The sequence below is a fragment of the Protomyctophum bolini genome, assembly GCF_963924005.1.
Source record: "Protomyctophum bolini genome assembly, chromosome: 20".
In the NCBI taxonomy this organism is placed as follows: Eukaryota; Metazoa; Chordata; class Actinopteri; order Myctophiformes; family Myctophidae; genus Protomyctophum; species Protomyctophum bolini.
This window is the reverse complement of record NC_137881.1, coordinates 26,238,708-26,253,105: the sequence shown is the minus strand read 5'-3', so window position 1 is coordinate 26,253,105 and position 14,398 is coordinate 26,238,708. Positions and strand designations below refer to the sequence as shown.

Below are 14,398 nucleotides of genomic sequence, written 5' to 3'. Positions count from 1 at the left end.
TGGCTGATAGAAGATAGATGGCCACGCAGCAAGGTGCTGGAATTGATCGGAGAGGTTCAAAGGCGCAAAAACAAAAGAGCTGAGAAAGATAAAAGAAAGGCACTGAGAGATCGAGTGCCTTTGTTTTCTACAACTGGGAGAGAGAAAACACACAGAGACGACATTTTGAAAACACGTGAAATGGGCATTCTGCATAATGAGTATACTTTTTACTTTTGTACTGAAGTATACACTTTGAATTCCGGACTTTCACTTTGTAACAGAGTATGTCTATATTGCATTATTGATAGTTTTACTTAAAACCCATTTTGGGGCGGGAACCCCTTTTGGTGTTTTAAACATTGTGTTGTAATTTAGGTATTGAAAAATAGCAGATCTACGAGCTTGTAGGTCTGCTATTTTTTGAAAAAACGTGAAAATATTTATTTCAGAAAACTGGAGGAATTTAGCAGAATTATTTTAAATTTCGACGTCGGGCCTACAAAAGAGTTAATTTAACTTAAATGTGGGTACTTTTGCCACCACTGGTGAACGCACACTTGCAAGAGAGGAATGCAGGCGGGGTAGAGATGAACAGAGGGAGGGAGTGAGAAAGAAAGAGATCGAGGTGTGTTAAGAGAAGGACTTTCACCAACGTTTATATCCCTTTCAGTGTCTCTCTATTCCTCAGCTCCCGGCGGCGCCCCCACCCAACCCCACTCTGTCTCTATAACTCATTGTGTGTTATATTTTCCTGTAACTCCGTGCAGTGAAATAATACCCAAAACAAATCGCTCTAGTCGTCTGTGAACTACAAAAGGTGGCGACAGACAGGCGCCTCCTGGCTCCCCCGCGCCGAAAGGAAGAAAGAAAAAGGAAGTGAGTTTGAACAATAAGACACTTGGGATACAGCTAGAGATGCATCTCAGCCAAGCCAGATTAAAATCCTGATTTATTCTTTGATCCACCATGCAGCGTGTGTTTTGCGAGCACCCCAAATAACCGATTTTATAAGCTCACGGCGCGTCATGCGAGCTCGTAAACTGGCACATTTTCATGCATGGCACCGACGGAGAATAAATCAGGTAGTCTATATAAGAGTACAACAGGACAAAGATGGAAGCACGCTTAGGATTATATTTGTTTAATGTCAACGGCTGAATGTCTACAGGGAGCATGGGAATTGGGAAGGGGAGTAACTAGATATAAGACATGGTATATAGTGTAATATAATATATGATTTATTTACGATGCAAATACGGAATGCATGGCCCGTACCCTGTTATGCAATACCTGCTATAGCCGTTGTCAGGGTAGCTGTTGTAACCGCTATGTGTCTGCGGACTTCTCTATATCTGTCTGTCAGCCTGTTGTGTCCTTTTATCCCTGATGCTATACCAGTATAATGGCCATAGATGGGCATGCCCATATGTGGGCATATCGGAGGGATTGGGGCGGTTCTGTAAAGTCCTTGTGCAGTGAGTGGTAAACGTCTGCATGCGGGGAGACTGTGTGGAGAATGTCTGAAGAGTGCAAACTGACTGTGCAAAGTAGACCGACTAACTAATCAAATGGCAGGCGTGCGGGGAGTTTGCCAAATCGAGCTGTGGTCGTCATGTTAATCGATTGCTTGGAATCGTTGGCTCATTTTGGGGCCACAGCCAGAGCACCTTTCTTATTGGCGGTTCTTGAATGACAACCGCCTATATCTGACCGACTCGACGCCGGCCAGGCACTGACTGCACTCCCTTGGGGTCATCGGTTGACGAGCGTGTGGCGAATTTGAAGTCCGTCGGTCGAAGCGTTCTCGATACGAGTGGGAGAGAGAGATTGTTCATGGGGAGGAAACGGCAGTGGGTGAGGGAGAGGTACAACCTGGCGTCACCAGGCTTAACCACCTCGGAGGAAAGCCTGGTCTGTGTTACTAAATTGCTTCATATAGCGTTACCAAACATTTAATTATGCAAATTAGTTATGTATCGCGGTTAGAATGTCAACAAACACAATAGTGCTTTCTCACTGTTCTCAAAGGGAGACAGAATGGAAGGATAGGCTCTATATTTAATAACAATAATATTAAGCGAAACATGATGAGAAATGACTAATGAGCAAAGTAAAAGAATATGATAATGCATTTTATAATGAATATTTGAATATTACAACCACTATCACACAGGAAAGTGTATTTATGAAACTAATAATAAAACGATCAGCTTAAATACTAAAATAGACATGATAGCTGTATAAATAGGCCAAGCATGTATAGGCACTCATAGCGGACTCATCTTCAAAGTGCTGTCCCATTCCATTCACAACAATGTGGAGCCCTTGCAGCCTCTCACCCTCAAGCAGTTTACAGCTGACGTCACTACAGTCAATGAGGGTTCAGGGCTCAGGGCTTGAGGGAGGCAATTGGGATTGGGCCAACATGTAGTCTAGGAAGGAAGTGAGACCAATGCCTGAGTCATCAGATATTTGAAATATCTAAAAACAAATATTGCACGCATAAAAACCTCTGGGAAGTGTTTCTTGTGTCCTAAACATAATTTAAAAATATATATATATATTTCTTTGGCCCTTTAACCCCTTGAAACCAAACCAAAAGACACATGGGTCCCCCAGGCAGGCCACCTTCTGTAACCCCTAACTGCTCCCTGAGCGTTGCACGCGTAGCACTCACTGCTCTTAATAATTAAGAGCAAAAATACCCCAAGGAGTGGGGACCAAATTATTCATTATATTATAGAAACTACAGCAGGCCTACATATTTTATCTAAAAAATGGGTAATTTAGAGTGCTCGTCTATAAATGTAAAAACGATAGAGACAATCAGCTCTCACCTTTTCTGTCATGTCATGGCTGAATGAAAAGAATACCAAGCTTAAAATGATGCTATATAGTTTGAAAACTACTTGTAATAACACCTTTGTTTTCCAAAGATGTTATTTTCAGCTGAGAAATTGTGAAAATCCTTGTGTCACAACTCGCATGTTCTGGCAGAGACATTTAGTTGCAGCTGATCCTCTACTTTTATGTGAATATGGGGGGAAAAATCACACCTGTGTGGAGTGAGCGGTATATACTGCAATTTACTCTATTGAACTCCTACAGACAGACAGACAGACAGTTCTTCTACATCCTGATACATGATGGAGACGGTGTGCCCACCGCTCAAAAACCTGCTGCGTCTGGTCACAACTACCCGTGGGAAGTGAAGCTTAGTTACATGTCTGGGAACCAAGACATAGTGCAGACACAAAGCTATACGCTCGGCTACACTAGGACAAACGACTGAACGACACAAGAAAACACAAGCAAAATGTCCTTCTCTAGGAGAGTGAGCTAGAGATCCAACGATCGCTACCTTTTTTAGATACTCTTTAGAAAACGGCATCCTTGTTGATGCGGTATAGTGACACCTGCTGCTTGATGAAAGCACCTGTTCAGCAGGGAGGTGATTATGGACACACGACACACTGCAGGGCACAGGGAAAAAGCAGTGGTGGAGAAAGTATACTCACATTTCTTACTTAAAGGGGAATACCACTCATTTTCAACATGTCATTAATATACCTTAGAGGTGTTGTGTGGAAATAATAGTCCCCCTATTCTATGTTTCCCAGAAAAATCATTAACAAAAAAAAATCATTAGCATGGTGAATCACATCTTGATGACATCATCAAGATGTGATTCACAATGTTAATGATTTTTTTCAGACCTCCAGTTCTAGGAAACACATAGGGGGACGTTTTTATTATCATACAGCTCTAACAGCTCTAAGGTATATTAATGACATAGTAAAATGTTGAAAATGAGTGGAATGCCCCTTTAAGAAAAAGTATCAATACTGCAATATACTGCTTTGTCACTCGCGCTACGAGCTTGTAGGTCTGCTATTTTAGAAAAATCGGAATCTGATCTCAGGCTTAATGGGTAGTACAGTACTTAGATACTTTCCACCACTGGGGAAAAAATGACCCTTAAAAATGATCATTACGGTATAACTATCAGAACATGGAGGGATGTTCGTGGTGCTGGTTGTTATTAGGGCTTGTTTGTTTGTGTGCTGCCCCCTGGACCGTGGCGGCTATCTGGTGGGCAGGTCTACTGGGCCAGAATCATGTCTGAAGGAGCTGAATGTTTGACCCGGTCCAGCCCTGTCTGGACAAGATGGTGTGAAGACCTCCGTACACTCCCAGTGACACTACGCTGCTGGGTCAGTGGAGGTCGGCAGCAACAGGGACCAGTGGTGTAAAAAAATGACATTTACTCAAGGACTGTACTTCTACATCCTGACAGTTTTCTGAGAAAGCTATGCTTCTTATGTCAGTCGTTCTTAGATTTTTCAAAAATAGCAGACCTACAAGCTCGTAGCTCGCCACTCGGTGGCGCGCTATGAGCTTGTAGATCAGCTATTTTTCAATAGCTAAAGCATAACATAATGCTAACACCAAAAAGGGGTTTCCGCCCAAAATGGGTTAAAGGGACATTACTTAAAAAATAACAGTTTTTTAAGTTGCTCGATTCAGTATTTAGATATTGGACATAATGTTTTATTTATCACTTTTTTTTCAATTATTTCTAATAATTGATTTGGCAAAGAAGCAGGAGGACGGAGGATCAAAAACACTTATAACAGAGTATTTTTGCATTGCAGATTGCCGTAAAAAAAAGAAGTGAGTACTTTTACCACCACTTTACAGTACTATGGGGGGGGCGGTGGAACTGGAGAAAATGAAAAACAAGCAAACAGTTCTCCAGGAACTAGTGCCGACGCAAAGCTATACGCTCGGCTACACTAGGACAAACGACTGATGATTCACAAGAAAACACAAGCAAAATGTCCTTCTCTCTAGGAGAGTGAGAGATCCAACGATCGCTGCACCTTTTAGATACTCTTAGAAAACTACAAATCCCAGGAGGCACGACCCGAGCAGCGGCCCCCGTCCAGAAGTTCAGCTTTGGAACTACGCTACAGATAATCCTCCCCATTGTTCCCACGGTTACTGTGCCAAAGCACCCGCACTGCAGCAGCACACTGCCCAGGGTCTGCTACACAGTCATTTAACCCATTCTGACCTGAGATCAGATTCATATACGAGGTTTCCACTGGACACACACTGGTCTGATTAACCCATTCTGACCTGAGATCAGATTAAAAAAAATGTCAGTCGTTCTTTGATTTTTCAAAAAAATAGCAGACCTACAAGCTCGTAGCGCGACACTCGGTGGCGCGCTATGAGCTTGTAGATCTGCTATTTTTAAATAGCTAGAGCACAACACAATGCTAACACCAAAAGGGGTTTTCGCCCCAAAATGGGTTAACCCATTAAGACCTTATGTGGCTGAGTGTACACTAAATCAGTAGTTCTCAAACTTTTTCATGTGAAGGACCTGCGGGGGCGTTCCTGTGGGGGTCTGGATGTTCCTGGGCCCCCCACCCGAGGACCCCCCTCGTTGTGACTCTGCCTATTGTCCATTGTGATAGTGTGATAGTGTAAATAGTGTACTATACCCGCTACCTCCCGGACACAAGGTTGCACAGAATTGGCGAGCTGCAGGCACACAGTAAAATTATATATTTGGCCTTGATAGAGACCCCCAGAAGAGAAGATTTGTGGTAAAAAAATAAAAATAAAACCACACCCGCGTGAAGTCTTATCATCATACATCGTCATGCATCATCGCATTCCGGTCAATCTCTCCTATAAAGTACTCATACAACGGTATATAACCCCCATGGCACAATCGTTATGGGATGACTCAAACAATGACACATTATCTCCCATCGTCTCATTCCGGGCCAATTAGAATGTGCGTCCTCACCTTCGTCTTCAATGTTTGTGTTTGTATACGCAATGTTATGGCCATTCATTATCGATGGCATTCAATGTTTGTGTTATAGGAGTTGGACAATGTTTGTGTTTACACAAACCCTCAAAGCTGGACATAGGAGGGGCTAGCGCCCCTTCAAAACGCTTTCAAGATTTTTCAAAAATGTTCAGAAATAGCAGATGTACAAGCTCGCAGGGTGGCACAAAGTGACGCGCTGTGAGCTTGTACATCTGCTATTTTCCAGAAGCACTAAAACCACAAATCCTAAGAGTTTTCGGAAAAACGTATATGTGCTATATAGCTAAAATATAAAACGACGGTTAAAGATGCTTTCCCGGTTTTAACGGGTTAACTCCGAGATAATGTAAAAATGGGCCTTTACTGTATACAGTCCGAGTTAAATAACCATTGTGGATTTGTCTGTGTGTAGACGCCCTCTCTTCAGCTTAGCGCTGTGCCCTGCTATATCCTTCTCTCCCCACCCTCCAGCTCTCTGCATCTCTCTCCAACTTCATCACACGTTCCTCTCTCTATTTATTTATTTGTTTCAAAGATCCCGAGGCGCAAATTGACTCATGGCATTGATTTTGTATTGCGCTTGTCTCCCTTCATCTCTCTCTCTCTCTCTCGCTCTCTCTCTCTCTCTCTCTCTCTCTTGTCTTCCAGCCCCCTCTATCTCTCTCTCACTCTTGAAATACTTTTCATTGACCCAGTGGTCTCCTCTGTGGCTCATCAAGTGTCTGCTGGAGGAAGAGAGACAGACAGACAGACAGACAGACAGACAGACAGACAGACAGACAGGAGGAAGGCCTGCAATGGAGGGTTTTATAGGCACAGAGAAAGAACGTGTGTGTATGTGAGACAGAGAGACAGACAGACAGACAGACAGACAGACAGACACGGAGAGAGAGAGAGAGAAGACAAAGGAAATGGGTCACTCTTACTATCCAAGCTGGTGGAGTTGTGTAATCTGTGTGATAAGAAGCAAAGGAGGCTTTGATTAAGTGAGAAAGGAGGACAAACAACACGGCCTCCTTTTCGCCACAGGGGCAGGAGGGAGGGGAGGGAGGGAGGGAGGGAGGGAGGGGGGGGGGGGGAGGATGAATGTCTTCCCCTCCTGTGGCACCCCCCACTCCTCCTCCTCCTCCACCTACCCCCCCAAACTCTCTTCACAGCAAATAGAGGAGAGAGAGAGTGAGAGAGAGAGAGACAGAGGAAAGAGGAGGTATGGGGGACAATGACAAGTATGGGGGAGAAGGAAAAAACACAAGTGGACGAGAAGAGAGGCATGGGAGGAATACTCTGTGGTGGTGGTGGTGTGCGTGTGTGTGTGTGTGTGTGTGTGTGTGTGTGTGTGTGTGTGTGTGTGTGTGTGTGTGTGTGTGTGTGTGACTGTGTGTGTGTGTGTGTGTGTGTGTGTGTGTGTGTGTGTTTGAGCGGCACGGAGAGGGAGAAAGCAGCATGCACTCGGCTTCTATTTGTCATCTGGCCCGTGGTCGGCCGGTGACACCTTGTTCATTTGCGAAAGCGGCTGTTTGAGATTCAAGGATCGATCGAGCAAACAGAAGCAGGGCGGGATGGTAGAGAGAGAGAGAGAGAGAGAGAGAGAGAGACATACAGAGAGAGAGAGAGAGTGATGAAGGTGACAGTAAGCCGCGGTATACTTTTTCCTCCACCTGTATATCCTCTCCGTGAAGCCTCTGCCACGGTGCAGCGGTGTATGTTGCGTTTGTGCAACGGGGCGCCCAGACGGCAGATGGCGGAGCAAAATGACATACATAACGTTTCTTGATATTCCCCTCGTGTAGTATCGTCTGTCGCACACACAAACAAACACCGTTTTTAGATTCCATTCGATTCCGCTCACTTCTGTAAGGTCTTGATGAAAGCATCCTCTATAGATTTTAACACTCTGGCCCTCAACATCCCTCGCAGAAACAGTTTCGTAGTACATTGAATTTCGCCGTGGAACGTTGGTTGCTTTGTGACCTTTATCATCATCATCATCATCGCCTTTATTTATACTCGGAATGCAGTTGAGGGCAATTAAGCCCTCATTTTCATGTAGCCGAGGTTTACAATGCACAAAATACAGTCAAAAAAACAATACATCAAACAGCATTATGAATCAGGGTAAATTACAAAGGAACTTCATACAGAACAACCCTCAGTAAAATAGATCAATTGAAGCAGGAGCAATCACGGTGAAAAATGTTCCGGAGCGTTCCTTTTGAACTGACCGAAGGATGGCAGGGAGCCAAATAGTTTTGGAGTTCATTCCACGAAGTTGGGCCATTGACAGAAAAAGCTGTCTTGCCCAACTCTGAACCCCTGGATACAAGTGTCAGCTAAATGCCCCTATTCTATTCTATTCATTGACAGCTAGGGTAAAAAACCGACGGAGGAAGAATTGGATTATTTAACCACATGAATCCATAGCATCCACCCATCCATCCATCCATCCGGGCATGTCATAACTATAATAGCAACATGGAGCGCTTTGCCCATTCCCACTATCTGACCGTAAATGATTTTCAATCCAGAACTGATGACTTTAGTGAGACTCAGACGCCTCCGACGACAGCTTGATCGGAAGCTGGCTTTCCCGTATGGATCCAGACGTCTCCCGAGTCAATCTGAAACACGTCTGAGGAGCGAGGCCTTATGTTGACAGACAGCCACGTCAGCACTTGTCTTACACTGTGCTAAACTCTAAAAATGTGTCTGAGAATTCACACATTCCCCGCGCAACGCCACAAAATGATGAGTCAGTCACAGTGTGCCGTCTCCTTCTGCGGTGTACAGGAGGCCTAGATTAGCTCTACTTAATTTGCAAACAACCTATCGCTTAATAATATCACGGTCTCTAACGTTTTATGATTGAATTACGACCCACCCGGCAAACCGAAGGCTCTGTACGGTGTTTTAGATCAATATTAAATTACGCTTTTGAACTGCTGGAGAACCGCGAGGTAAGCAAATTTAGTGGCATAATTTATCGGAAAAAAGAGAGAAAAAAACCCCCCCACAAAAAACAAACAGATGCAACAGTCAACAGCATCTGTGTTAGTTTTAGGACCACTAAGTCATTATAACTTTCCAAGCTTTAGAGAAAGCCTATGCCGTTTTTCTATTAGCTTGGATTCCCCATCGATGTTACTGGTATAGGCCGGTTTCTGAACTGTCCACAGCCGCGCTCTGAGATATACCGAGTAGACAAAAATTGTACCATAATATAATGAGCATGCGTGAGGAACAATTAGCCCTTTGCTAAACGCCCACCCCAAAAAAGCGATTGTCCAATATCAATCCATAATAGTTTAGCTACCGTTGCTATGCTGGGGCAAACTTCTGTCACCTCATAGCTCTGACAGTGTTATTTTGCATGGCTGTGTTGTTGAACAGTGATACACATACACAGCTTTAACGTCTGGAAAGTTTCACAACTCAGCCACCCAGGTGATGGCAATAATACTAATCACCGTAGTCTGACCGTGCATTGCATGAAAACTCCTGTTTAACGGTCGTTAAAGTTGATTGTTGGATACTGTTTCTCCCTCTGTCATTTCCTCGTATTTCTAGTTTATTGAAATAGTCATGCACATTTATCCTGTGGAAAGCCTATACTGCAGGCCTGGTCGACTAGGTTTAGAATAATGTAGCTCTATCTACTGGAAATTATGGATTATTTATGTGGAGAAATCCCCGTCATTTAACATGCATCTCAATGGGGGGAGAAGGACAGCTTGCCATGTCTCCTCGCTGCTAACGTGCCTATTGGACAAGACCGGGTTGGGGAGGGACTTAAGGGCTAAAGGGTTAAAAATGGGTGAAATGGTACTTTAACACTAGCACGATATGACTGAAGTAAAATGAGACACAAGTAGCATGTGCTTAAATTCATATTTAGAAAATGTTTCAGATGTCAAAACATTTCTGAGATGATAGAATGGTGATGAATGATGATGGTCATGGAAGGGGAACATTCTGAAAGCTTCATGGGAAAAGATAATAAACTTCAAAATCAAAAAGACAAACCCAGTCAAAATGACCTCTCAGACATGCTAGTTTTAACTGACAGGGAAATGATAGTGACCATCACTTCGCTACAACAGTGATGGTAGTTTTTTGTGTGGACTTCTAGTAGCAACCGTCCTCTCTTTTGATGACTGATTATATGATTTTCAGCTAGACAGGGTCGGCCCAAGGTGGAACTCTCTCCCATTCTATTTCGGGCACACTCTGTTCTCTCTCCCCAACCCGATTGACTGCTTTGGGGGCGTCGGGGTGTCACGGTGGCTGACCGGCGCGTCGTGCTGATGTGACTGTGAGCTGTTGTTGCAGAGGGAGGAGGAGGAGGACCTTGGCATGGCGCTTCCTTCCGCACATTGGGCTGCGAGCTAGGGGCCATTTTTGTCAATACCACTCAACTTAGCATGTCACTTCTAATGAGGCTCTGGGTTTTTCTATATAAGGCGCCAAGGGCCCCCGTGCAGAGACTTCGCGGAAGGGTGCACGCATATACGGTCGGTTGGTGGAAAAAAAGTGCTCAAATGTTTTACTTAAAAAAGTATCAATACTCCGTCACAAGCAGAAGTCCTGTATTCAAAATGTAAAAGTAAAAGAAAAGGTATACAAGTATTGGTATCAAAATGGACTTATGGACTTGAAGTACCAAAAGTAAAATATACTCATTTCAAATGCGGAAAGATCTTTTGAAAATAGCAGATCTGCTATTTTCACCCGCACCCGATATAGCAAGCAGAACTGACTTGGCGGCTACAGTGCCCATGCACACATTCAGAGATAAAAGGTATAGCAACATGTGTGCAAGCCAGTCAAACACATACTCACGCGTGTGCACACACACACACACACACACACACACACACACACACACACACACGTGCAGGTGTGGAGCTCAGAACTATGCAGACAGAGCATCCAAGGATATTGGGCAAACTGCATTACAAAGTGGGGTTTACTGTGCAGGGAAATGGGTCCATTTAATTGAGGTATAGGCTGCATGGGAAACTGTAGCAGTACACACCCCATCTCTCTCTCTCTCTCTCTCTCTCTCTCTCTCTCTCTCTCTCTCTCTCTCTCTCTTCCTCCAATGGGGTATTCATTATTGTCACTAACAGTATTTGTTTGACCTCAGGTGTGGCAGAAACAAATTCATTCTCCGACTTAAATGTCCATTCCCTTAATTATTGCGCTCTCTCTCTCTCTCTCTCTCTCTCTCTCTCTCTCTCTCTCTCTCTCTCTCTCTCTCTCTCTCTCTCTCTCTCTCACACACACACACACACAAATCTTTTTCCATCCCTGTCTTTGACAGATATACTACACAATCGGGATGCAGGCATGAAATATAGGAGAGACGGCTGGAAAGCAAGTGTCTTTTTATGCGACACGGAATCAATGTGAACTGTGTTTATGGAATGAGAGAATGACTGCTTTAACAACACCCCCCCTCTCCCTCTCTTCATCCCTCCCTCTGTCCCGTTCCCTGTGTTGTTTTTGCAGTGCAGTTCAACTTGATTCCTGTGGGTCTCCGGATAGTGGCCATCCAGAGCACGAAGACGGGGCTCTACGTCGCTATGAACAGCGAGGGCTACCTCTACACTTCGGTAAGCTAATAACAGTTCTGTTATTGCAGAACGGCTGAGACCAGTGGGTTCTCAAACGTTTTCATGTCAAGTAGCCCCAAATCGACATTTGGACATTTGGCTAATAGTCGGAACACAGACCCCCATTTGAAAAGATATGCCAGGAACCCCCATAAGAGAAGATGTTTACGGTGATTCTCAACATGTTTAATTTCAAGGACCTATACAGTTTGACCTGCATTAAGCTACGAACCCCCATTTAATGGCATTTCTATCTCTGGGACCCCAATTTATATTGTGAAATCAATGTTAATTGAACTCAGAGATTGTACAAATGGAACCAAATGGACCTGTTAGTGTCCATTTGTATACACTCTCTGAGTTATAGTCCTATAAGGGTCCATTTGGTGGAATGTGGGACCCCATGGAACTCCCTCAAGGACCCCTGGGGGTCCCCGGTCCTAATTAAATGTCGATATGGTAAACTTCATGTCAAAAAGGTTACTGACCAGATGCCCAAGTGGAGTGGAACCCCTAAACTCTGCAGTGGTGGGCAGGCCCTGTGTCATGATCCCCCCAAGAGCTTGTTTGGCACTTTCATATTTGTATTCAGACAGGACAGTGTAGACAGAGAGACAGGAAAGGGCAGAGACTGCGTGCGAGATAAGAAGTTGGCACCTCAATTCGGTGACTTTGAGTGGAAACACTTTTATTTAGTCGATCCAAATGCTACAGTATATTGAATCAATCCCAAATAATAAGATTCTGTAGCCCAGAAAATTGGATAAAAGTAACAATGAAAGACAGCTTGTAGAATACTGTATGCTTCTGCATAATGCAATTAGGCAGGGACCTTAGCAACTGGCAGAATTGATAGAAAAGCATTCATTCTAGAAATGTAATTGGACGCTAAAGGACTCCCTGTGTGTATAGGATGAGTCAGCAGCACTTTTTGAATTGTTAAAAAACTCAGAATTACCTTTACAAGTACCTACAAAACTATGTTTTTGTCATTGTTGGGACAATACATGATATTTTTGATATTGTTGTCATTGATGGGACATACATGGTATGACATTCAGTGCAAGATGTATACGTTATAAACAAACTATTTGTTTGTCTGCAGTGTTTTTTGGGAAACCAGTTTCTATAGTATGTACTGTAGGCGTACTGTATACCGCTTTGCTCTATTGGTGTTATATCCATGTGAGTTGCACCACGAGTAAACCCCATTATCTTTGCCGGTGCGCGACATAAACAGTATCACACATCACTGCACAGTGTGTGTTGGAACAGGTGCCTCCTCAGCAGAAAAGGCTTTGCTTCCATAACGTTGTGTCAGTAACAGGTTCCCACTAACGGCCTCACATGCGAAGAAGATGCATGGATACTAGATAGATATACTGTAGGTTGCATGTGTCTTATATGTGATACACTTGTTGTTTTTGATGTGTGTGTGTGTGCGCGTGAGTGCGTGTCGGTGTCCTCTCCGTCAATAAGGCACCTTTCGTACGCTTCAAGGTTGGTCAATGACGGCAAGGTCAATGACGTGTCTGAAGGATTTAGAACAGCAGTTTTATTAGACATTAGTTAGTATAGCTCTGGATTAAGAGCGTCTGCTAAATGCCTAAATTGTAAATTGCAGCACTCAAAGTATAGAGAGGATTTACAGAGGATTCAGACCAGCAGTTGTACCGGGCAGTAGACTCTACCGGACACTGTACTTCAAAGTATAGCTTATATAGGGACTCTATAGGGACTCAGAGCAGCAGTCGTACCCAGACAGACAGCATAGAGCTCTACGTAGGACTTGTGTGCAAGGCCGCAAGTTGGCCGAGAGAGTGCATTTCTAGTGCCACATTTTGGTGGCAGAGCAGTAGAACGAGAACTTTCCAATTGATCTGCAATTCTTTATTAGGCCAACTTCACCGGCCAAACTTCATTAGTCATTTCTGACTCTGTGACTGACTGTGATTCAGAAACATTGGCGTTTATAGGTCTGGCCCATGCGGTCCAGCCACTAATGTATTATGCTGCCAGAATAATCACTCATGCATGCATGCACGCACACGCGTGTGCACATGCACGCACGCACACACGCGCACGCACACACACAGTCACACACACACAGTCACACACACACACATTTTTAGCTCTGAAATGGAACCTGGTCCTCATCTTTCTGGGGTTTATATACCTTCGTGTCGTGGATACATTTTTGAATGCCTACAAGACAGTTAAAACAAAGGGCACATACGTATCTCTCTCACACGTATGCACGCAAACACACGTAGAGGTTATACTGTACTTCCCATGCAGCCAATCTCCTGACATAAGAAAGGTGACCCATTTTCACTGAAGGAAAGAACCACAGTGGGGAGAGAGAGAGAGAGACAGAGAGAGTGAGAGAGAGTGAGAGAGAAACGTTACAGAGAAAATCCCTCAGAGATGGGGCGGGGGAGGGGGGTTACTCTTTCAGGGTTTTTTTTACTTCGCCACCTCATACTACCTGCTTCACATCACTCTGTGTGTGAATGTAAGGAGGGCAGAGAGAGAGAGAGACGGTGGGCGATGGCACAGAGAGAAAGAGAGAGATGGGGGGGGGTAACAGAAATAGAGGTGGAGATACAGCACATGCCCTAGGAGGGTTTGGGGGTGGCTGGCGTGCGGCCGGGGAGGGGAGGGGGGTAGTGCAGACATCCTGTTACGCAACCACATGTGTCGAGAACAGCCAGGGTCTCTCCTATGCGTCAACCCCCCCCCCCCCCCCCCCCCCGGCAAGGACAAGTGGCTTTTAGCGGAGCCGTGGGAAATATAAGCGTCCATGTATAATGCAGAGCTGTATGGAACGGCTTGGCGAGGTGATGCCGTGCCTTATACTGTATACAGCAGCTAGCTATAGCCATGGGTGATTTATGGAAGCCATGCACCGGGCCGCTGAGTTCAACCGTCAGGTTCATCGAAGGTCATCGAC

General features: G+C 44.5%; 2 protein-coding genes across 2 annotated transcripts in view; both read left to right on the top strand.

The window, feature by feature from the left end:
* LOC308335722 (signal recognition particle receptor subunit beta-like) overlaps positions 1 to 14,398 on the top strand; it is a 398,251-nt gene that overhangs the window by 204,833 nt on the left and 179,020 nt on the right. The gene's annotated exons all lie outside the window — the stretch shown is intronic.
* Positions 1 to 14,398, top strand: part of fgf11a (fibroblast growth factor 11a) — a gene marked incomplete at both ends in the record, with an annotated part of 160,471 nt that overhangs the window by 112,044 nt on the left and 34,029 nt on the right. Inside the window, one exon of the mRNA XM_080792300.1 lies at positions 11,342 to 11,445. Coding sequence (XP_080648426.1) covers positions 11,342 to 11,445 — 104 coding nt within the window. The remainder of the gene's footprint in view (positions 1 to 11,341; positions 11,446 to 14,398) is intronic.